This window comes from Oryzias melastigma, linkage group LG12, assembly GCF_002922805.2.
Source record: "Oryzias melastigma strain HK-1 linkage group LG12, ASM292280v2, whole genome shotgun sequence".
Classification (NCBI taxonomy): domain Eukaryota; kingdom Metazoa; phylum Chordata; class Actinopteri; order Beloniformes; family Adrianichthyidae; genus Oryzias; species Oryzias melastigma.
This window is the reverse complement of record NC_050523.1, coordinates 21,216,808-21,241,570: the sequence shown is the minus strand read 5'-3', so window position 1 is coordinate 21,241,570 and position 24,763 is coordinate 21,216,808. Positions and strand designations below refer to the sequence as shown.

Sequence of the window (24,763 nt, the reverse complement as noted above, 5' to 3'; positions counted from 1 at the left end):
AATGAGGGTTGGATTGATTCAGATGGAGCACTACTGAAGGCCTAGGTGTGAAATGCACGGCCCGCCACTGATATATATATATATATATGTATATATATAAATCCTAAGCAATTTCTGAGAGGGTTTATTTAAACTGCAATTTTTTTTTTAAGAAATCAGAGTAGTTTCAGAGCATTTTTTTCTGATTGTTAAATACGTGAATGTCTCTGAAACACGCTCACATCGGCCAATTACAGAAGGTAAAACCCAAGCAGCAACTGCAGGACAGGCTACATGCAGCATACTGATGGCAACGCTTGTTTTGTGTATCTTTTTATTTATTTATTTTTTTTGCAGATGTCCGGTTTCAGGAAGTCCTTTCTGTTACAGAATGCAAACATGTTATACAGTCACAAATCCCAAATTGCCACAGTGCATCATCCTAAATGCAAGTTTTTTAGCTAAATTGGCCACATGTCGCACAGCGACATTAGTAATCGGGAGGCGACAGTCGCATTTTTACATACCACGCGGCGGCCGCGGAGGTTTTAAGAAAATATTTAAATTTTACAGCGACTGGATGACTGGCCTCGGTCAGTGGCTGCCCGGGCACATTTGAAGTCTGATTGTCTGATTTCTGACTGCCAATCTCCAATCAGTAGCACCGCAGGAACTCAACAAGGACTGTTGACGTGGGCCAGGGCGGTGATGACCAGACTTCAATCTGGCGATCCCAGCCACCATATGTCCTGCATAAAATGGGGTTACAGCATTGAAGTTGCACAAAAGTCCTTCTGGCATTGATAACACCACATTGATACTTGTGTTTTGGCAAATTGGATAGAATACGAAAAAGATAGAACATTGCGCATACTGCACTACTACTACTGTAGAAGAAGAACAACGCGTGCATGAAGGGTGAAGAAGTTGTTCGGTGAGGCTGTGGTTGCAGCGCAGTGTTGCTCGGACAAGTTGGAGTTGCGAATGACAGTGGTGCAGAATGTCCCGCTTTTTATGGCTGGCGGCACTTGATATGGACATATGACCTACTGTATGATTTCGTTTTATTTGAGTTAAATATTTTTGCAATGTTGGTGTATTTTTTAATGAATATGGTATGAATAAGGATGCAATTCTACATTTTTAATTTGTGATGAATATGTTTTTTATAATGGATATTTTAATGGGCCAGAAGTCTGCTGAAAAAATCAGTAGGTCTGTTCTGATATATGCCTGCTTCTGTCTAAAGAAAGTTTAGCTGTGCTTTGTGTTAGAGCTGCTTTTGTAATGTGCATTGTTTAGTATGTGTACCAAATACTGTTGTTATTTAGCATGAAACTGCATTTTTTAGAACCAATTGCATTTTGTAGAGCTAACATAGTGCAGTGGGATGACTGGTATTATTATAAATATGCTTGCAGACTACCTTCCTAAAGGTTTGTTAAGTTTCATTTCAATCTAGTCTAAAGTCTTTCCTGTATGTTGAGACATTTTTGGTTGTTTTGGTGCATTCATATGACATTAAATCATGTCACAGTGAGGAAGCCGTTCCAAAGTGTTTCTTCGTGGTACCCTGAGGAGTTACCCAATCAAAAGAGACCGTCAGCAGGGGTCGGCTATCACCCCAAACAGCTTGAATCAGTATGGAGGAGTAAGTGAAAGGAATGGATTCTATTTAGCATTACTGTTAAGGAAAATGAATGCTAAAACAGTTTTATGGAACAAGATTTTCTCCTTTGAATAAATACCCTTTCTTTTTTAGACTACGGAATTTCTCATGCATTCAGTCAATCAATTAGCTATTTTTTAAAAATTCTATAACTGTTGAAATCAAATAGTTCAATGGAAACTTTGAGGATTTCACCAGAGAGGAGTTATAAGTCACGGAAATTTCATACAACAAACAAAGATGAAGGAAAGTCTTCTTCTCCAGGCCTGACCTTTTGGAGATTGTAAAAATGACAACAGATCAGTCTTCCAGCACTTCTGTCTGCATCCTCTCCACCTCTGATGGTACAAACGCTCCGGGATGTGTCAGTGCTGCTGTGGCAGTGTGGATGTGGCACAAGAAAGCGTATAATCCAAACACAGTCAAGAAAAACACTTGAAAGAGAAGGAAGAGCGAACACACAAAAAAGACACAATGACAACCTTTAAGAAAAGACACCAGAAACTGTGATTGTAACACACTGATGGTATTTATGAGACGAGCTCAGATACAGTGCTGTATGAAACATCTTTGAACATTCAATGATCTGTAACACTTTTTGGATTTTTGTCAAAAATAAATGTTTAAAAAAACATTATAATAAAATGACAATTTTGAACAATTTGTTTGTTTAGAGACAAAACCGTGTTTTAATCAATAATTTGCGATGACTAACAAAGAGCAACAGATTTTCCATTGATTGTACATGAGAACTGGACAGAGTGAGTATGATGTCACCCATAGACTTACTTCCAGCTCCCAACCCAATAAAATCAAATCAGTCTCCAATTTTTCCACTATATACGATTGGCGCCATGTTGGAGCCAGATGAAAACCAGTAAGCATTTGGGCTGAGTGAACGTTTCTATGGCAACCACTCTCACCAATCAGGAGTGAATTGGTGGGAAGTACCACTTCAAAGCAGGAGAATCTGTCGTGTTGCAAACTGACTGGACAGTTTGTAACTTGTCATATTTTTTATTTTTTTTCCACTGGACTGAAAAAAAAAACTGATCAAATTATCTTTGAGGATAAAACCTTTTAAGGTTGCATCAATCAAGTAAGTAAATCAGCCTCAAACCAAAACACTGTCATCACCGTGTTAGACTGTTGCTTTGAGTTTTTTAATCAAATGTTTCAGCATTTAGGTAGAAGTAATGAAACAAATTCTTTCCTAAAATATGTAACTTTTCATTTTCATTGCTTTTGTTGTTCTATATTTTTTATGGATAGAAAACAGGTTTTAAAATTTGACTTTTAACATTTTTATGCAAAAAACTAGAGAACCCTGGACATGACATTCAAAGAAAAAAAAAATCCTCAAATTATTAATTTGTAGCCACAGATTGTTCACCAAAGTAGACTTGAGCAAACAAATGATCATTTTGTGGCCACAAAAAAACATTTTGTTCACTAAAGTTAGCATTTTGAGGAAACAAATTAGTATTTTGAGTAAACAAATTTGCGTTTCATGCAGAAAAATTTAAATTCTGTGGCTACAAATAAGTATTGTGTGCACACAAATTAGTATTTTGTACAAAGACATTGGTATTTGGGATTGAACATGGTAAGAAACTTATTTGTGCCCAAAATGCCAAATTGTGCCCACAAGATACTAATTTATTTGCAAAAAAGCTAATTTATGTTGTCAAATTGCTAATTAAATGCTAACTTCTACCAATAAATTGTGTCCACAAATACACATTTCTGTCCAAAGTACTAGATAGTGCCCACAAAATACTAATTTGTTTGCAAACAAGCAAATTTGTTCCCCACAAATTGGTAGTAAAATACTAACTTGTTCATACAAAATACATTATTTTAGAAAAGGAAAGCTGATTTGTTAGCAAAAAAAAGGGTAATTTGTTCTCCACAAATTGGTAATAAAATGCAAACTTGTGCACTGAAAATATTAATTTCTTAGCAAAAAAACAAAAAAAAAAAGAACAAATACTGCATGTCCCCCTCAAATTGGTAGCCTAAGAAAATGCTATCTTGTGCACACACAATACCAATGTGTGGCCACAAATTATTAATTTGAGGGAAGAATCATTTTTAATGCCTTGTTCGGGGCTTCATAGAAAACAAAAAAAATACATTTTAAAAGAAAAAAGGGAACCGTAAAGAAACCTTTCGTTATGGAATAACTTCAGACACAGACAAAGAATAAACCCTTGGTTTAGACTCATGAAGGTCACAGTGAGAATATGCTGTCTTTTTCTAACCGTCACAGTCACATTTCTTGTTTCCTGGCTTTGTGCTTATTCTAGTTCTCCCTCTTTTATGTGGACTTTTCAGCTCACAGAGGAATCATTTCCTTCCATTGAGCAGCTCTGCAGCAGCTGCTGCATCACAGCAGATCCAACCAAATTTGACAAAAAAAATATCTGAAGGCCGAGGACTGAGAACTGCATCAATTGAGCGGACAGATGTACAATCATGTTAAACAGGTGCAGCTTTAGCTGCTCGTGTGTCGCTGTCATATTGGCAGGAATCTGTTCTGTTTGTGTGGAGGAAACACAGCTGTGGAACTGCCTCCACAAACAATGTTTCTTATAAAGATCTGAATCTACATGTCTGTGAAGACCCACCCGATCATCTTTTAATCTACTGTAAAAGTGTCTTTAAGTTACCATTGTTGCCTTTTTAGTCAAAATTTGAAAAAAACTTGTTTTCTAGGCAGCTCGGTTGTAGTTCATTTGAAATTCACTTCTGTTAGCAATGAGTAAGCCACACTTCTTCCCATAATCCATCTGTTTATGCTCTCTCCCGCTAGCTTACAGCCCCTCACAACCTCAATGTAACATCACGGTCCAACAAAAATGGTGCTATCCAGCTGTACAGTTTTGATCCAGGTTCCAGCTCAAACGAAGAAAACAGGCGTTCACGGATCTATTTGTTTATAAGTGGATGCATCAGAATGGAGTGGACTGTATTTTCTACATCACAAATAAGCTCTTCTCCAAATGCCACTTTTTTCATCTGCTCCTGATTCACAGTTATTTCAACAAAGAAATACTCAGAAATTCAGAATTTAAGCTTAATTTTCGGTATTATCTCTATCATGAGAGAAATGAACATATTCAAAATACAATTTTTATCGAAGTGGGTATTTAATGGAGCATTCATAAACACCAAAGTGTCTTCTTTTTTTTAAACCTTAAAGCTTCATCCAAAATATTTTCCCACAATTAACCATAAATATAAGATCTCAGTTTGTAGTGATTTTTTTTCTGTTTGGTCCCCTTAAAACAAAGGCCACATGTCACCCAAACACTTTCCCATCACTTGTTTGCTCTTAAAGGGCTTAGTGCAATCTGCAGAAAATGTCACGTTTTTTTAACTAATTTCTTGTAATCCTGGTTGAGCAGTGATGCTTTCTTTAAGTCAGCTCAGCTCAGCGTTCGTCTCCAAGTCCGGTCCGGTTAAGAAGCGACACAGCAGAGGCAGAGCAGAGCGACCTTCATTGATATGCAACCAGATAGAACTTGACACTCTTTCTTCAGACAGATATAAGCCCCGAGGCATCACAACCATCTTGGATTTTTCCTTATTTGACTTCAACCTCAAACGTGACGCCTTCAAGGAATGCGCACACTGATGGTTTCTCCACGCAGAAAGTCAAACAGGTTCCCCTGAAATGGCGAGAGAAAGGCGAAGAACCTTCTTAGACTTGCGGCCTGAGGGGTCCTGTGGAATCGGTGTTTGTCTGGCTGAAAAACACCAGGCCTTCAGCAGACTTTTACTCTGCGCCGGCGCGTTTTGCGCCTGGTCTAAGCCGCTGACCGAGGACGAAGAGGTTGAGAGCAGCCTGCAGCAAGCCCACGACGAAGCAGGTCCGTGGCTTTGGACCGACACAGCCGACGCACTAGACGTAGGGCCTGGACTGGAGGAGTGGGCAGAGGTGTGTCCTGGAGGTTTGGCTGTGGGAACGGCGGTTCTCAAACAGCGGCCACGCAGCACGTTGTGGAAGGCTCGTTTGAACTCCTGGCTGAAACACGGGTAGATGATGGGGTTAATGCAGCTGTTGAGGTAGCCCAGCCAGAAGGTTATCTTGAAGATGGTCTCAGAGGGCTTACAGGACGGGAAGATGGATCCTGGAAACAACACACAAAGGAAAGTGATCATGGAGAACAATAAAAACGAGCAAGAAACAATTCTTTTTCTTGTTGACATCCGTTTTTCAGTTGATTTAAGGCACAAGTGTCAAAGTCGAGAAACTAATATTATTAATCGGTGCAAATCCACTTTTCTACCGGACAGAGCTGATTCAGATTGAATCATAAAATATATATAGAATTTGGAACTCATTTACAATAACAGCTTCATTCTGATCCATGACGGTGTTCTCGGTCTGTGACCCTGGGGAAGCGGGGAACCCTCAATCTACAATGTTCTAATCTTAGTTTGATCTGACTGTGGGTTTGATTCCCCCGTCTGAGGGAGGTTGTGCACTAGAACAGTGGTCCCTGACCTTTTTCAGGCACAGACCGGTTTAGATTGGACAATTTTTTCACGGACCCAATCAAAGTTGGCATTTTTAAGCTCATGGTTTATGAAAATCTTTTTTCAAAAGAAAATGCCAATACAAGAAACTTTGTTTAAAAAAATTCTAAATACATTAATAGATATTTTTTATGCAGATGATGAAGATTCAATGATACAAAGTTTTTGATTTGTATTATTTTTTTGTGTTTTATTGTTCTTTGAAGTCAAAGGCTCTTCTTTGGTCTCCTCACTGGCTTTTTTGCCCCAGAGAAACTTTCAAAATATGTTTTATTATTTGTTTTATTTGTATTTAGCATTGAACTACTAGCTTAGCAATATAGTTAGCCCTGTAGGTAGCTGGTTTAGGTCACGTGACCCAGACAGATGTTGCGAATAGGATCCGAAAGTCTTTCAAAGTAAAACTTCCTTCAGGATTAGAATATAAATGAAATGGAAATGTTTTAAGTAAGCACATTTATTTATTTATCCATTACTTATTTTTTTTTTTTCTGCGACTTGGTACCAAGTTATCCACAGTGGTTGGGGACCACTGCATTATAACACAACACAACAAAGATGGACTGAAACACAAGAAACTTTCACGACTGCCTTATGTTTGGGACTAGCTGAAATTGTGACTAAGACTAAACATCTTTCATTAGTTCTTTGTTCATGTTGGACCCAATTTGGCTTGAAAATGAAGCAATAATTAAATAAAATAAATATAATAAGCAATAATAATAGTATATAATAAGATAATAAGTAAATTCTTTGACCTTAAATACATGCAAAAGCAATCACCTTTTCTTCTGTAAGTCAGTCTAAGGGTTATTTTAGCTTGAAGTAAAAGTTAAAAGCAAAAAAAAAATATTCATTGAATATAATGAAAAAGATATGCCATTGATAAAAAGAAGAGATGAAGAATATTTCAGAGCTGTAGGGTACAATTTACTACATATTATTTCACAGAGGAATATTTCTAGACAAAATGAAATCAAATGTGTCTTTCTGGTCATCCATCCATTCATCATAGATGAATGTGTATATATTTATATAGACTGACAGATCTTTATTGTCATTGTCTCAAGTACAATAAAACTCTAAATCCATCCATTCGTCTATTTTCATCCATTTTCTTCAATCTTAAAAACTAAAAGAATCATCAAACATCACCAGTATGGATTTCAAGTAAATCGAAGCATTTTAGTGCCTGGGGAAACCATGGAAACCATGGAGGAGATCACACATTCAAAGGTCCGTATCGTGAGCCATGTGTTATTGAGATGTTTGTGTAAATGAGAGTAGTTTTTTATACCAATAATAAGGATTATTTATTTACTGTGAAAAACATCATAGAATGCAATTGAATGAGATCATAAAGAGATTGTTCTGAACAGAATATTAACGAAGGTTATTTAAACTTAAGTAGACTCGTAAAACTAAACTGGCCAATCAGATGCCTCAATAAAAGTCAATGCATTCTCACTCCCAACTCGTCATATATGGTGACGTTTTGTGTGTTCCTCTCCAGGCCGTGAACCAGTACCGGTCTAAAGGTCCGCTTGTTCTGGGCCACAGACAGGGAAAAAAATGCATACTCTAATCAGGTCCCCAACCCTCGGGTCGAAGACCCGTACCCTAACCTGCTACCGGTTCCATGTCCGTTACCGTGTCCAGAACCACCTCTCGAGGGTTGGGGACTTGTGACTTAATGGAACTGCCAGCACGTCAAACGACGACGAGTTGGGGGACACCCAAAGTGTCAAAAAGTGGCGCGGGGGATGAGTTGGGAGTTTTACATCAAACTTTTAAAGCGTTTAATTAACAGATTCTCCTCAGCCTGCTTTCAAGTGCAAGGAAGGGGTGTAGCCTTACAATAGGCTCACTCCTGATTGGTTGGAGACATGAGCTCAAACCAACTAGAATTGTCTGGCTCCAACATGGCAACATCTGTACAGCAAAAACGAAAACAATTGGTGACCGAATGGATTTCATTTGGTTGGAGCCATAAGTAAATTGTTTTCTATGGGTGAAGTCACACTCACTCAGTCCAGTTCTCACATACAGTCCATATTTGTGGTTAGCGGTGAGGAGTTTGACCATAGACGAGAACCTGGTATTCGCTGTACAATGTTTCATGGCTAGTACAATGCAATTTATCGTTTATTCTTCTTAATTATGATAACAAACAGATGTTAGTGAATTCCAACAATAACTTGTCAGATATGTGTGTATTTAGTTTGTTTCTCTGGTAGACTTTGAGTTAATGTGGTTTAATTGTTTTAACTTTAATTGTTGTTTGAAAAAACTGCAACAGAGTGTAAAAATATCAGTTTTTCACAGCAGCACTGCATAAACTTCACATTGAAACGTTTTAAACACAATCAAGTTCCCATGAGGCTGAGAGAAATGAGAGCTCCTGCTGTGACGAGCAGCTTCAATTTTCTTTGTTTTCTTCTGTCTCTTGGTTTCTCTCAGGTTTTCATTTAGTATTTTTTTTAACCAATTTATTTGGTTTTACACCCCAGTTCTGCTGTCATGATGACAGTTGGTTTTGCGTTACCAGTTACTGGATTCTTGCTCTGTCACTCTTTTTGAATGAATGCTCTTTTTGTTTATTGAGTTTTTTTTTTTTAATTCTGTTGATTTTTGGCTTTGTTGTTTGTGTTTTTGGTTTATTCACATCTTTCTTGATCCTGTTCTTTGGCACCAAATTCAAACATAGATAATCTCTTGGGGAAAAGTCCTAGCCATAATGCTATACGTTCACAATAGACATGACATTTAGCATTTAATGTTTAAACTGGACTGTCCCAAAGTGATACTACAATGAAAAGTGAAACAATGAATCAATTAACAAAAGTGTTGTAATTTGTTGCATATAAAATTATTAGTTTTCATCAAATTAATATTTTCAGTTGATGGCTTTCTTAACTTAAAATTTGAATTTGATAAATAATATTTTTTAAATGAACTTTTGTTAATTGATTTATAGTTTAGCACATGTACTTACATTTGGAAGAGGTTTGGTATGAAATGTCAAAGTAGTGCAAATGTGGTGAATATTTCTCCAGGCATTTTCCTTTTACAGCTCTATTCTGATATATGAAAGACTTGATGTTATAGAATTCCAGCATGTCATCACAAATTATTAATTTCTCCTTCATCGATTTTTAAAAAGTGGGCCTTCCATGAATGATACCAATTCCAAGTCCCTGATTGGTCCAAGTTAAACAGGTTTAACTCTGTTTACAGATTCTCTGGTGTTCTATGTGGATTCCCTGAAGACTTCTCTGTATATCTGGCAGTATCATCATTCCGTGACCACCTGAGCTTCAATAAACATGTTTTATCTTACCCTCAGGGTGCGCCTCCTTGGGTTGTCCCTGTTTTCTCCAACTTTTGTCACCAAATATATTGCCTAATGAAGACATAAAAGCGCATGTTTGTATACCAGATTTGGTCTCATTTGTCTCACCATTTTTCCAGCTTTGCTGCACATAATCTGCAGTCGCCTCTTGTTTTCTGACATAAAGAAAGCTCTCACTCACAGAGATTTATTGCTGGTGTTCCACCGTTTGTGCTGCAGTGAAACGACTGTCACCACGGCAGCACAGGTTCTCTTCATCTGAATCGCTTTGAATCCAAAGGAATAATAATTTAGCGAATTTGCAAAACCTGCAATCCGCGAATCTGGGTGTCGTTGGCCGTGAGCCGTGAGGCGTAAAGGTCTGTCTCATTTCAAATGCATAACAATCTCTCTATGACTGGCTGCCTCGGGGATCTGCAGGGTGACTGTGGATGCCTCCTGGCATTACAGCCCATTAGGTCTCATGTTTGTTATCTATAATAGGTTTCTTAGGAGGGAGCAATGGTTTGGTTCATTCCATTTCATCTCGCAGTGGAAGCTTATTCGCCTATTTTGTTTGTTCTATGTGGTTGCTTGTAATTGAATTTCTTGATGTCCCTGCAGAGAGGCTGTATAGGTTCTGCAGTGGTGGGAGGACAAAACAGACGGTCAGCAACAGACTGACAAAGAATTCACTTTAGATTCATCTTTAAAGTGCTGTCATGTTTGGACTCCTCATGTTGAGAAATCACTTTAGATTTTTAATCACTGATTTATTCTGTTGATGGATATTTGCTCCTAGTTTGGGGGTCAGCCATTTTCTATAGAGAAATCTCAGACACTAAAAGAAAAAACCTAAATACTTATTATAACTGAACGATGCAGCAGCACACATGATTGAATTCAAATAACAACAAGAGGGGAACTTTTAACACCAAGACACCTTCATATTTTAGTAAGTCGGTAAATTTGTACCACCGTTGGCCCCCGGTCAAAAACAAAATACGACCTCCACTTTTTCTGTTTTGTTTATAATTATATTTTTAAAAGGTTTTTATTTTGGAAATCTTAGAAAGTCTCTTTTTTAAAGAAAAAGAGTCATAGAGGAAACGGAAAAATAGTATTTGACTTCAAAATAAAATATATATATTAATAATGCGTAATATTCATCAGCTGGTTGTCTAATGTTACGAGGATGCTGCTAATACAGCTGCTTAATCAGTGGATTCATGCTTTTATTATATTTAGAAAATAAAAGTTTTAGTCATCCTTTTGTTTTTTAAAGTCTTTATTTTTGAAAATACAATTTTAAATTTAGTTTTTAAATGTACGGGGTATTGCAGGCACCATAAAGGAAAGAGAAAAAAAACACATTTGAAAATAAATACATAAAGTTTCGAGGAAAAAATCAAAATTTGATAAGGATAAAGTCGTAAAAAAAATCAAATTGACATTTTACGAAAACAGTCAAAAATGTATAGTTTAAAAAGTTGCAATTTTACCACTTTAATTTTGAAAATAAAATGTTATGTTTACAATTTAACATTTCTATTAAATCCTGAATATGTGAACAAACAGAAACCAACCCACGAGATAAGTCATTCAAAAACACGGCGATGGATGAGAACTAAATACTAAACATTTGGGCAGACTTGGGATAAGTGTATGTATACATGTACATGTGTATGGTTTTGGAGGAATGTTCAGAGATATGTGAATTCGGGATTGTGTTTCATGAGGAATTAACATAAAAAAATGATTTTGTATGATACAATCCTTTAAATGTTAGTTCTTTTTTCTGAGATCTAAAGCTTTCTTTACTGTAGTCTGTTTGTCTTTCCTACCTTCAAGCACAGAAATAGAATAACTAGAGCAAACATGGTGTGAAATTCCATCCCAGCCTCTGCAAACAGAGAGGAACAAGATTCAAACATATTGCTGCATGTGACAACAACCGATGGCTGTGCGACTTAAGAGTAAATCTTACAGGAATGATAGTTCTGAGGAACTTTTGGATTTCCTGAAACTTCTGGAACAGGGATCCTTAACCTTTTTCAACCGGTTTAATGTCAGACAAAACTTTTTTAACTTCCAGATTCCTTTAACTTTTGAGGGTAAAATGTACCTTTATCCTCCATAAGATATCTGCAGATGGTTTAAACTTTACCAACTGTACCCCGGACCAGTACCGTTCCACGGGAGTTGTGATATCCTAAAATAAATAGTAGAATGGCTACATTTTCTCACCACATTTCTGATCCAGAATGTTATGGACAGCATGCTAGCAAAAAAGGAAGATGGATAGAGAGTAGAAACGATGTTTATCTGTGGCTGATATATTTCAGCACAGATGAGGCCCCTCTTTGTCTTTAGAATGGGTTTGTTCTACCTTAACAATTCTATTAAAATCTTAGAGTAATGCCATGGAACAAATGAGCTGACCTTAACTTACATAAAAAAAAAAGTGCTTTTGTTACAGGATACATTCTACATGTGTTGTACTTTAGGAGTGTCAGGAAACAACTCACAGGAATTTAGACGCAAGAGATTTAGAAAAACATTTTTTTTGCTGCCGTTTTCTTCTGTTTTTCTCAGATTGATGCAAGTCGATCAGAATTTTTTTTTTCTTTTCCTTATCCTTGGACTTAATAAAAAGACAGGCTGAAATGTTCAAAAAGGTGTTCATCCAATTGCATTTAGATGTGAGGTCAAGTGAGTTCTAGCGCCTTCAAAAGACATTGCTGTCACACAGTTACATAAGTTTCTGTTTTCCAATTTACTGAAGGACTCAAGCTATTATTTAAGACTGAGCAGCACATCGGAAACTGTGGGAGGTGAAAGTATTGAATGTGTTTGCATTCAGAAAGTAGCTTACGCACTTCATCCTGAACAGAGAAATATAACTTCAACTTCCGTCATTTAATTAAAAATGGGGAGATAGCATTTAAACAAGCTGCTGATGAGTTTTCAACTGAAATAATTTTTAAAAGAGTGGCATACAAATAAAACTCTTTAAAAATCTTTAAAAAACAAATGTTAGTACTCACATACTATCAATCTAATTTTATGTAGTTCTCTTTCAGACTAAAGTTTATGTTTGCTTTCATAGAGGATCAGGGCCACCAAAAAAGAAAAGTGATCAAATAATAAATGAATATAAAGTTGCAAAATTATGAGAAAAAAGTCGACATTTTAGAAGGAATAAGTTGAAAAATGTAACGTAATTTTGCAAAAAAATTAAGTTGTTATTTCACAGGATTAAAGCTGTAAAATTAAGAAAAAAAAATGTTAGAGTAAAGTCGTAAAAATAGATGAAAAGCAGCGATGTGCATTTAGAGGAGACAGATGGGACTGTGCCTCACCTGCAGAATATATCCCAAAAGATCCATGAACAGCATACAGTGAATTAACATTTTTTTAAATTAAAAATAAAAATCAACTGTTTTTTTCCTGTGTTGGTCTTAACATAAAAAAATGTAGAAAATGTAAAAATGTCCTGTTCAAATACACGAGACTGTGACTAACTTAGTCTTTTTTATCCCAATTAATAAAAAAAATATACTAGGTGAGGCATGCAGTACACGTGCCTCAAGGCAGAGGGCGCTGTTGATTCCAAAGAATGGACGGCGCGGCTAAAGAAAAACACAATTAGTGGCAGCAAGTCAAGTGCAGCCGTCCAGAAATTCTTTAATATTGTTTAACATAATTTGTCAAATGGAGTATTACGTGTCTAAACTCGGAAATTTCGGTGCATGGACTTCATTCTTAGGTAAGATTCTGCATAAGTCAGTAACGACAACTCTGGTGATTTTTTTCTATGCTACAATTTGTACACAGAAGAAAAAAAATGAAATAAAATTTTAAACAACACTTTAACTTTTATCACAAATGGTGAATAAGCTACACTGTAGGCTTCATATGTTTGTAGTTCGGACTGATGACATCAGTGCCGCACCAGCGACACCAGGTCACTTGAAAAGAGTCTAAATTTTATTAGACTAATGTCACATACACATGAGAAATTATTGTAATTTTACAAGAGTAAAAGCATAAAATTATGAGTAAAAAAAAATCGTAATTTTCTCAAAATAAAGATATAAAATTATGAAAAAAATTCGTAATTTTACAAAAATAAGGATGTAAAATTCTGAGAAAAAAAATCTTAATTTAAAAAAAATATGGTATACAATTATGAGGGGAAAAAATCTTAATAAAAAAAAATAGGGTATAAAATTATGAGGAAAAAAAACTTACTTTCACAAGAATAAAGACACAAAATTGTGAGTAAAAACTCATAATTTTACAAGAATAAAGGTCCAAAATTATGAGGAAAAAATATCTTAATTTTACAAGAATGAAGACATAAAGTTATGGGAAAAGAGTCAATATTTTGTCATTTCAAGTCATTAAAACTAGGTGAAAAGTTTAGTTTTACAAGAATGACGTAAAATTAGTAGAATAAAGTCACAAAATTATGGGTGAGAGTATCAAAGAGAATTTCCTCATACTTATAATAAAACAATGTTGACTTATTGTGTGTTACTATGCTGCCCTGCAGTAGACTGGTGAATTGTGCCCCCTTTACCCAACAGTACCTGGGATAGGCTCCAGCAACATCATGACCACAAAAGGGTTCAGAAAATGGATGGATTTTTCCAGATCAGCTGTAAAGGATAGACTACACCTATCCTGATGAGTAAGGTTTTTTTCAATGCATTCCTGCCTTAGTTTAGTTCAGAAGAATTGAGGAGTTACTCACCGATGGGTAAAACCAGGAAGAAGGGGAGCCAGCACAGAACGAAGCAGCCCACAACGATTCCTAGAGTCTTGGCAGCCTTTACCTCTCCTGAGAACTTCAGCAGTTTGGGGAGTGGAAAAGAGGGCCGCTTGTGCATGCTGGGTTCCTCCTCATCCTCCTGTCTCCCTGAGTGAGCTGCATTCCCTCTGTGTATCCTCAGCATCACCCCCTCCATCTCCACGCCTTCTCCCTTCCGGCTCTCCTGCAAGCTTTTGCTCTCTCTTTTAGCCACGGTGTAGACACGGCAGTACATGGCGAGGATGATGGCCAGGGGGATGTAGAAGGAGCCCAACGCTGAAAACAGAGCATAGCCCGGCTCCTCTGTGATCCGGCACACCGTCTCGTCCTCCGGGTGAGGCTCCTTCCACCCAAACAGAGGCCCCACAGAAATGGCTGCCGAGAGGCTCCAGAGCGCAGCCACCGCCGTCAGGCCTCGCCGGCCGGTCGCTATGGCAGGGTAGCGCAGTGGGTAGCTGACGGCCAAAAAGCGGTCGATGGAAATCACACAGAGGCTGAGGATGGAGGCGGTGCAGCAGAGAACATCCAGAGCGGCCCACACATTGCAGAGGGACCGGCCAAACACCCACCTGCCCAGCGCCTCCGAGGTGGCGGAGAAAGGCAGGACGGCGGAGCTGAGCAGCAGGTCTGCGGCTGCCAGGTTGGCTATGAAGTAATGCGTTACCGAGCGCCACTGGTGGTGCAGCAACACAGACAGGATGACCAGAATGTTGCCAAACACCCCAAAGACTACAAACACCACCATGACAACCCCCAGAACCACTGCTTTGGCCACGTCTACGTCTGCATAGGTGGAGGAGCTGCAGTTGAGACAGGCCGGGGAGAAGACGCTCGTGTTCTCAGCAGGAACCATCGCGAACAGCCAGAGACATTTTATCCTGGAGGGTTTTGTGCATTAGTGGCACCTCTTTCACATTCTTCAGGAGACCCGGCATCTCTCAGCTCCCACCAAACGTTTTCCAGACCGCTCATCTGCTGGATTTACAGGGAAAGACACTTTCCAGGATTCCTTGGCCGCCATCATAGTCTAACAGGAAACTCTGCCAATGTCTGTCACACTTAATATCTATAAATCTTCATTAAAAAGTGGAACCAAAAACTGACAAAGAAAAGAGAAAAAAATTCAACTGGGAGGCTTTGGTGGATTTAAGATGTACGCCCTGAGGAACAAAAGAGAAAGAGAACACATTAGAAATAGACCATAAGACGATTTAAACTCCGTGGTTTTTAACTATATGATTATTTTAGCAAAAATGAAAAAAAACCTGGATCGTTTTCTTGGACAATTGGACAGACATTTTGCCCATGGTGTTCATACTGGACTGTTACCTGACAGTCCACCACCTACAGTTTGAAGAGTCTTGGTGTGAAATGTCAAAGCGGTGCAAATTTGGTGAGTCTTTCTCCGTGGTTTTTCTTTCACCAATCAACCAAATGATATATAAAAGACTTGGAGTCATAGAACTCCAGCACAAACTGCAACGATTAATTCCTCCTTCATGATCCATTTTTAAACAGTTGGGGCTTCTGTGGATAAAAGAGGATACCATCCGTATGTCAGAACCAAATCCGGGTCTCTGATTGGTCAAAGATGAACCTAATTTGACATAGAATGTGTGTTCTAAACCATCTGTAATCTTCATGGATTTCAGCTATCGCCTACTGTCGTTTCTGCAGAGCTGCTGTTTACATGCTCTCCTGCTATCTTACAGCCCCTACACTCCCAACCTAACATTAGCGGTGCAACAAACATGGACATACAAGGATCTAGTCATCCACAAGTGGATGCATCAGGGAGCTTGTAGCACTTTTTTTCTACGTCACGGATACAATCTTTTTCAAACTGCATTTTTTTGTCTGCTCCTGATTCACAACAATTTAAATATCCAGAAATAGAGGTGCAATAAAAATGGTTAGCAATATTGGAGCTATAAGTAAACTAGAAGCCAGGGAAAGTATAGTGCACTGGGGTTCTGTCCTCATATTCTTTGTCATGTATTTTTCATGTAGTTCCCCATACCTCTGTTTGGTGCAGTCTGATTCATGTGTTGTTCCTCTCTCCCACTTCCCTCTGAGGGAGTAGGAGAAATTTCAGATTCCATGTACCTCATCTGTGCTCCTATCCTAGGCAGCGGACAACATCTCTGACTTTATTCCCTGGAATCTGTTTTTTTTTTTTTTTTTTTTTTTTTGTGTGTTTTTCTTTACCGAGAAGGAGAGTCTAAGGGCAGGGATGCCCAGTTTACCTTAGTCTGTTTAGTTTAGCAACCAGCCTATTTGCATCTGGTACTGGTTCGGCTCTGGTAATGATTCAGGTCCGGTATTCCATCTGGTACTAGTTCGGGTCTGGTAATGATTCAGGTCCGGTATTCCACCTGGTACCGGTTCACACCCAGTATCGTGTCTGGCACGGTTTGGGTCTGGTCCAGCGTCTGGTTTCGCGTCCGGTGCCAAGTTAGGGTACTGATACCAGGTTAGGGTGCCGATTTTGGACACGTCCTAAGGACCACTCCGCGTCCAACATTACGTCCTGAGGTTTGCATACCCTTGATTTTACGAACAACCAGTTCATGAAAAAAAAAGACGAGTTGGGAACACCTAAAACGTTAAAAAGTAACCCAAGAATGTGAAAAAGGCTTCACAAACGTTAAAAACCAAAAGCACCATTTTCATCCGAATGGGTCTTTAAGAAAAAGTGTTTTTATTCAGAGGAACTCATACCCTCAGAATAAAAACGCAGATCACGCATCAGACAGTTATGATTGCAGGGAAAAAATGTCACTTTGCTTCTCACTTCATCACAAGCGGAGTGGATGCTTGAGCGAACTGCTGGGAGCTTCCAGAATTTCCTCAATGAAACAACGCCTGCAGACAATGCAGGATGTGACTTTAGTTTCACCTTTATTTAACCGCTGGGACACTTGTTCCGAGGGGGCAGGGAGGACTTTGATTGAAAAGAAACATGCGATAGAATCAGAAGCAGAGCGGGAGTAGACACAGGGACACTGTTGTGGACTTAATGACTTTCGGGGGCAAAAAAGGGAAAATCATTTGTAGCGTAAACACAGCCGAGCATGCAGCGGGAAGATAAATAAAACACAGGAATAATTACAACTCAGCGGGCAGACGTTCAGTCAGGGCTTGCACAAAGGTCCGGGCTTTAACTCATCTGCCAGATGACAGGCAGAGAATTGAGCTGTACCGGGGCGATGTATGACCCCCCCAGCGAAGGTTTTAGCTGCTGATAGCCCCCGTCTGTGTCTAAGAGCAGGGATGTTGTTGAGGGAGATAAGAGCAAAGGAGAAGAGAAGGCTGTGATAAAGCCTCGGGTCACGTTTGCCACTCGTTCATTCAGGATCAAAGGCTCGTCCCCCTGAGAATCAGGAACATCTACAGTCGCTTGATGCTGAAATTTCACCAGCCGGGGGGCAAAGTAAAGCAAGACACTAGGCAGATATTTGGCTTTTTTCCCCCAAATAAGTCAATTGAGGGGTAATCCTCATTCACAGGGATGATCTGGACATCTGAAGCGTTATTTCTGGGGTGAAACCAAAGTTCCAGGAGAAAGCCCACTCATGCACTGGGAGAACAGCAAAAGAAAGTTGTTTAAAAGTAGGAAAAGAGCGTTATTCACGAGAAGCAAATCTCTAGAAAGTAGTAAAATGATCTGTTCGTGCCAGCATGAACTTGTATTACAAAATATAAAAGAGTTCCACACAATCATTCAAACAAAATAAATAAGTTAAAAAGCTATTAGATGGAATTACTTCCAATTAAATGTTAAGCAGCCACATAAGTATTTTTTGGTTAGTTCCAAGCAAATGGTTTGCATTATTTGAGTTTTTTAACCTAATTATAGTTCATTTTTTTATCACAATAAGTGGAATTAACTCATATTAGAACAAAATGGGAATAAAATTAAATGATCTTATTACAAGTTTTATTGAACTTTAAAATAACTTATTTGGAACTCACTGAAAAATTAAGTCAAATTTGAGGGTTTTTTGTCTTAAATTAATGTTCTAATATCAAGAGTTTGGAATAAAAAGGATTTGAACTGACTGTGATAATAATTTCATAATTTCTAGATCTTAGCTCTTAATGAGACAAAAAATACTGACTTTCAGAAAAACTTAGAAAGGTGTATAGCTTAAACCAACTTAGAATCTGGTAAAATACCCTGTCTATAAAAACAAAGTTTAAAACCCCACTGTAATGAAAATGGTGTTTTTAACATGTTATTGTGGCATTTTTCTGATGAAGGAGGATATATAAAGATAAATGTGCTTAAAAGCCCAATTGGAATTCTTCCCTTTTCCCTGCCACTCCATTTGAAGGGGCTTGTGAAGTGCAAGAGGTGTCCGAAATATCATTTTTTCATATCCCTCCTTCGCGAGGGAGTTCCGCATCGCGCTGTGGAGGAGAAGTGCTTTCCTTCTCATAGGTGTGCTGTTAAGTTTACCTTTATTTATAGCTAATAACGTTTTGTTGTAGCATGACCTTTGTGAAGTTAAAAAACCAAAGGTATTATGCATATCCGAGCGCTGGAAGCTCCGTGCTTCTTGGCGAGTATTGGTGACGTCCAAAATCTGAGATACTGTTTTTCCACAACTCTCCTTTTTGAGGGCTAGTTGTAGGGGAAGAGAGAAGGGAAGAATTTGGATTGGGCCATAGACTAAAACCGTTTGTGTACTCCCCCTACAGGTTGAAACAAGGTATTACAGTTGAATTTTGTGATTGGTCAACTGGTGTAAGTCCCACGTCATTTCAGAAGTTTCATGTCATCATGCTCTGCAGCTCCAGTGTAAAAGCCCCGCCCATCATTGCCTCTGTATTGGCCGGTCGGTATCGTGTTAGCTTTAGCATGGATCATTGGTGTATTGTCTTTGGTCGTCAATAATCTACTGGCTTGCTCAACTCTACAATGGACTTCAAAGTTAGGCAACAGTGGTTGACTGCAATTGACGTTACATCGAGTGAACTCCGTCCTGGTGATGAATTTACAATAATCATTTCACTCTGGATTGTTTGCTTAATATGTTAGCCTTTATTAGCTTATGATGCTAGCGTGATTTTACCACTGAGATACAAGTCCCCTTTGCCTTGGGAGAAGGTGGAGGAGATACATTGGGGATTTGAACCAGTACCCTCTAGCTGTGAGACGAGAGCGCCAACACCATCATGCATGAAGCTGCTCTTTCACTGCAATAACTTAATAGATTTGTGGAATGCATTAAGATTTCTCCATGTGATGAAGAACGTGCGAAAAGAGATTAACTGCAGCGACTGGAACCAGCCTTCCTTTGGTTAGCTGTTTTAACATGCAAAGGGTCAAATGGGAAATAAATTAGCTGAGACCTGAGGCAAAGCTAAATCAGAGGCGTCTTTGACCAGCAGCGGTGTGCTGAGCTGTGGCTACAGCTTGTGCGCTGCTCGGCGGCACGCGGGACACACAAACCTTTATTTGCATGTGGCGTGTTGAAGGCCACCCTCAGGCTGCAAACAGCTTCCTTTCTCTGCTTCATAATTCATTCATGTATTTATGACTCTGGACAGTGAAGCAGAGAAGAGATGATGAAGTGCAGTGAGATATGTGGAGTGACCTTTCAGTGCAGTCCTCCACTTATTGTCCCCAGACCATTTCTGGCTGTGACATTGTGCCTTTTAATCACATTTTTTTCTGTCCATTCATTCTTTTACCTCCCAGATGATTTTTTTTAATTTAGAAAATGTAGGTTTTCCTATAAAAACATCAACTTTCGTTTTTTTTCTCTCACCGTGGACGGATTATTCCCGCCCTAAGATTAGCCAGCCATCTGACATTTTCTGAAATAATATCAAGATGAACAGATAAGCTTCACTAGTTGCCACCGCGGGGGGATTTCTTTGGCCAGACGCAGAGACGGAGCAGATAAGGTTTGATTAAAAACCTTCAGCCAACAATCTTCAATCTGCGTCTGAAATCCATGAGGAGATCCACTCGTGCCGTTTCATGAAAAAAAAAAAAAAAAAAAAAAAAATGGCGCCGTGTCCTTGAGGCTGAGAGGCCATTACAGAATTAAAGCAAGTCAGCCAATTAAATGTAAGGTGGAATTCATAATTAGGGTTTTGTATGAGGGAGCAGAATATTAAAGAGTGAATTAGGCTGGCTAATGTAGCCTGACTTGTGGGCACTTTCTCCCCAGGGAGCGGTTTATGGCTTGAGAGCACATTAATGCCTCGGAGGTAACACACACCACAGGCTACTGTACACATACTTGTTGCTGTTTTCTGAGAGCAAATGTTCATGACACATTAACATGCTGCAGAAGGGGTTTGGATCCACCATAACACAGATTACAACCCCCTCTAAAAAACATTATCACAAGACAAAATCATAAAACATTCTACAAACAACAAAACTTGCACACCTCAATCCAAATTATTAAACAAATTGTATTTAAGTGTCGTAAAAATAAAGTTTTTTGTTAAACCCATGAATGGTTTTGTGTCAGACACTTGTTTTACCAGCTCTGGGACCCAGTGCCTCCCTGCTTTCCACTCAGCATTAAGGGGGCGGTTCTTTAGGGCACGGCTGTGTCTGCGGCTCACCGCTCCCACAGAGGTCAAATGCAGAGAACACATTTCACACCGTGCGTGACAAATGATGGGACTTTAACTTTAATTAGTGTTCCAGGTGAGTTCAAGTAAAGGAAAAACTAGTGAAGAAAAATGTTTCACATTATTAAGCAGACTAATATTTTTTTAAACAATATTAAAAGAAAAATGATCTCTGCTGCCTAAAGTGTGAAATAGTTGAATGTCTTAAGCTACATTCATTGTTCAGGCGGCCACTTTCAATGAAAACTCTTGTAATTCACATTTCAGGATTCCATGGTCAAAAGTCTTGTGTTAAAGTGAAGATAAGCACATTTTTAAGACCGTTTCTGCCTCTACGTACAAAACTGAACGTGCGTTGAAAGATAAACCAGTTAAACTTTGACCAATCAGGGACTCGGGGATCTGGTAGTGATGTATGGATGAAATCCCTTCTAATTCACAGAAATGTCAACCATTTGAAAACATCGTGGAAGAGAAATTAATAGTTGCTGTTTGTGCCTAGTCAAAATTCCATGACACCAAGTCTGTCATTTATCAGCATAAATCTGCGGAAGAAAAAGCCTGGAGTAAGAATAACCAGATTTGCACCACTTTGACATTTCACACCAATAAAAAAAGAAGAAGAACCCCTTCCCCGCTTGTTCAATGTGAATACCGGGGCTAAATGCACATTCAACAACTCATGTTTAGCATGTTCTTGAAGAGCGTCACATGACCAGTGTGAATGTAGCTTACCAGATAAAAACTATTCTGTCATTTGCATTGGCAGTAAAAAAAAAAAAATCATAGAAACATATTCTTTGCATATTAATGTAGAGAGGGGTGTATAATTTCACATTAAAGACCCGCTCGGATCATCTTTTGATCTATTGTAAAAGCGCTCCCAATGGTCTTTTATTGTGAATAAATAATCAGAATTATACTGTAATAATATTTTTAGCCAAAATCTCAAAACCTGTGTTGTTTTCTAGGTCATAGTTTCTGCAGGAGTTAATCAGAAATTTGCCTCCATTGGTGTGGTGTAAGTCTGCCCTGACTTCCCTTCATCCCTTTGTTTACATTCTCCTCCTAGCTTACAGTCCCTCACAACCTAACCTTAGCAAAAACATTGCAGCTATTCAACCGTACAGTTTTGAACTAGATTTCAGCTCAGACGAGGAAAACAAAGACGTTCATGGATCTATTTGTCTTCAAGTGGATGCATCAGAATGGAGTGGAGCAAGGAGCTTGTGGCCTTGTGCTACAAGTTTTTTCATTTTTTTGTCTGGTCCTGATTCACAACTATTTGAATAAATAAATACTCATAAAGGCAATTTTAAGCTTATTTTGTATGAATGTCATCCATAATGAGAACAATGCCACAAGAAGGTGTTAAAAACACCATTTTCACTGTCTTCAAATTGGGTATGGAATACAAATGGAACAAAAAGTTTAACAGCTCATTTAACATAGTCCACAATAAGGAAAGTTTTTTTGTAAAAAGGTTAAAAAAATCAGATATCATTTTAAAATATATGGCTTAAAAACACGTCAACTCCTACTAACACCTGTTACGGCATTATGTTAAAACCAGGTATAATTAGTTTATCTAGTATTACACCAACGTACTTGAAAGGACTTTATCATTCACATGACTGAGCTTTAGTTTTAAATTTCATCCGACTCAACAACGCCCACATTATCCTCTCTCCGCCACCGTGCTTGTCAGTTTATGCTGATAAGAGCAGTGACTTTTGCTGGTGTGAAAAGCAAAGCCGTGCTCCAATGATCTTCCCCGTCAAACAAGAACAACTTCAGTTATCATGGTGCCCTCAGGATCTGGTATCCTGCAGTTGTGTTCGATTATATTTTATTTCTGATGCTTTATTTATGGGATGCAACAGTTGTTCCTCTAGGATGACTGCAGATGTCACTTCTCTTTGGCTTCATTTTAAGACAATTCACTCGTCTGCCAAATGTCATCTTTTATAGAGATGCTCCTCAATTAAAACATTAATCTGCTGGATTTGATTAGCAGCACCTGGCTGCTGATCATAATGAAGTCACATGTGGGTTCCTCATTTTTCAGACAGAGCCCTCTTGGTTTGGAGGAAGTGAAAAATGATCCAGAGGAAGGTGTTCTTATAGGACTGAGATTAAAATCTCCAAATGATTTCTTTTGGGTCCTGATTGTTCAAAGCAGACTGAGACCCGCCCTGCGCCGCAGCCGCTCTGAAGAAAGTTTAAGGTGCTCGTTCAGATCACGACATCACATCAGTCACTATTCAGCTTTCTCTTCTTCAATCAGACGAGGACGTCTCATTTCTGCCGGGCTTTTCACTCAGCGTCAGTGTCAGGTCTCTGGAGGAGAGCCCTTCCATGATGAATTACTCCACATTTAAAGTCCATTTCTGAAAAACGCTGCATATTCTCCTTGAGGATGAGTCACTGCTTGAAAACCGGTGATTCAATACCTTTATGGAGTCCGTCATTATGGAACCTTGAGCATACCTGCACAGACAAACGCGTTGCCTCGGCTTTATCTGCAGAAACTCGTTTTTCAAAACTGCAAATGGATGCCAGCTTTAAAGCTTTTTTTTAATCAAACTCATTTATCATGTCTTTTTGGATCACTTCTAAAGATATCTGCATTTTCAAGATGAAATATGGCCTACCTGTTGAGCCGATGGGGAGGGGGCACTCTGAATGTGAGCTTAAACTCAATTGCATTTTTATTCTCAAAATTAATTTAATTTCTAAGTGAATCAAATTTGAATAGACATTAAGATGCAGGACCCAGCACTATTCTCAGTGTATAGCCTCTTGTCAATCTCACAGACTCCACAAAAGCTCATAAAAAATGTAATCAATCAGACACCATCTTCGCTGATTAAAAACACAAAACAGGAAACTGCAATTATTTAGATAAAAGCTGGAAGTCGCCCAAGCAGTGAAGTAATGTCTCGGATGCATGAGAAAAGGAAAAAAAAAAAAAAGTCTTACCTTCCTCAGAGTGTGTGTCTCTGTGTGAGTGTGTGTGTGTTTCTGCTGCATCCAGAGAGGAATTCAGCTAATTTTCCCTGAGAGCAGTCATTCGCTGCTGTGGCTGCCACCGGCGCTCCGGAGCGCAGTCAAGTGCTGTCCTCCCTCCTGCACTCCTCCTGCCTCCTCTGATGGAAAATAAAGTCACTGTGAACCGCCAACCTGATCCTGCGTGGCCCCTCCCCCCTCACGCAAACCTATACTGCCCACCCCACCGAGAACTGACACCAGGAATTACTCCAAAGAAATAATACACTAAAGTGGAGCTAAATGAATGAATTCAGCTCTTACTCAACAATAAAAATGATGAAAAAGATGTTTACAAAGAAATACATCACTGACTTGTTGATATTTTCATCATGTAACCCTCAGATTTAAAGACAGCATAAAAAAATGATCAGATCAATAAACAGCTACATTTCCTTAATCTCATGGATTATCTCTGGATTCCTTCCATACTCTCTACATAGTGTGTTCACCATTTTGTATTGCTCTCTGAACCGAACCTATTATTCCAAAATCAAGTGCACTAGAAGTTTCCCAGAAGACTTTTCAAAAAACTAGCGTTCATTGATGTTCACTACATTACCCAATATAGACCACAATGCATTGCAGTTTAACATTTTTTTTGCAAAAAAAAAAAAAACATGTTTAATTGTAATTTTTAAATAAACCATCCACATTTTCACCATCAGAACACTGTGGAATCACAAATTAACATCGTGAAATGTTTGTTTTGATTCATTTTTCACTTTGCGAAATCGTTAACGTTTGGCAAAAAAATAAAAAAATAAAGTTGTGA

At 38.6% G+C, this 24,763-nt stretch overlaps 1 protein-coding gene across 1 annotated transcript; it reads right to left on the bottom strand.

Moving 5' to 3' along the window:
• Positions 1-2,188: 2,188 nt before the first annotated feature.
• On the bottom strand, positions 2,189-24,172 carry adra1ab (adrenoceptor alpha 1Ab). Its single transcript, XM_024257770.2, has 3 exons — positions 23,923-24,172; positions 14,284-15,500; positions 2,189-5,784 (listed from the first exon to the last, which is right to left on the bottom strand). Exons 2-3 carry the CDS (start codon positions 15,191-15,193, stop codon positions 5,309-5,311), a joined length of 1,386 nt encoding a protein of 461 aa, XP_024113538.1. The 5' UTR covers positions 15,194-15,500; positions 23,923-24,172; the 3' UTR covers positions 2,189-5,308.
• Positions 24,173-24,763: the final 591 nt, after the last annotated feature.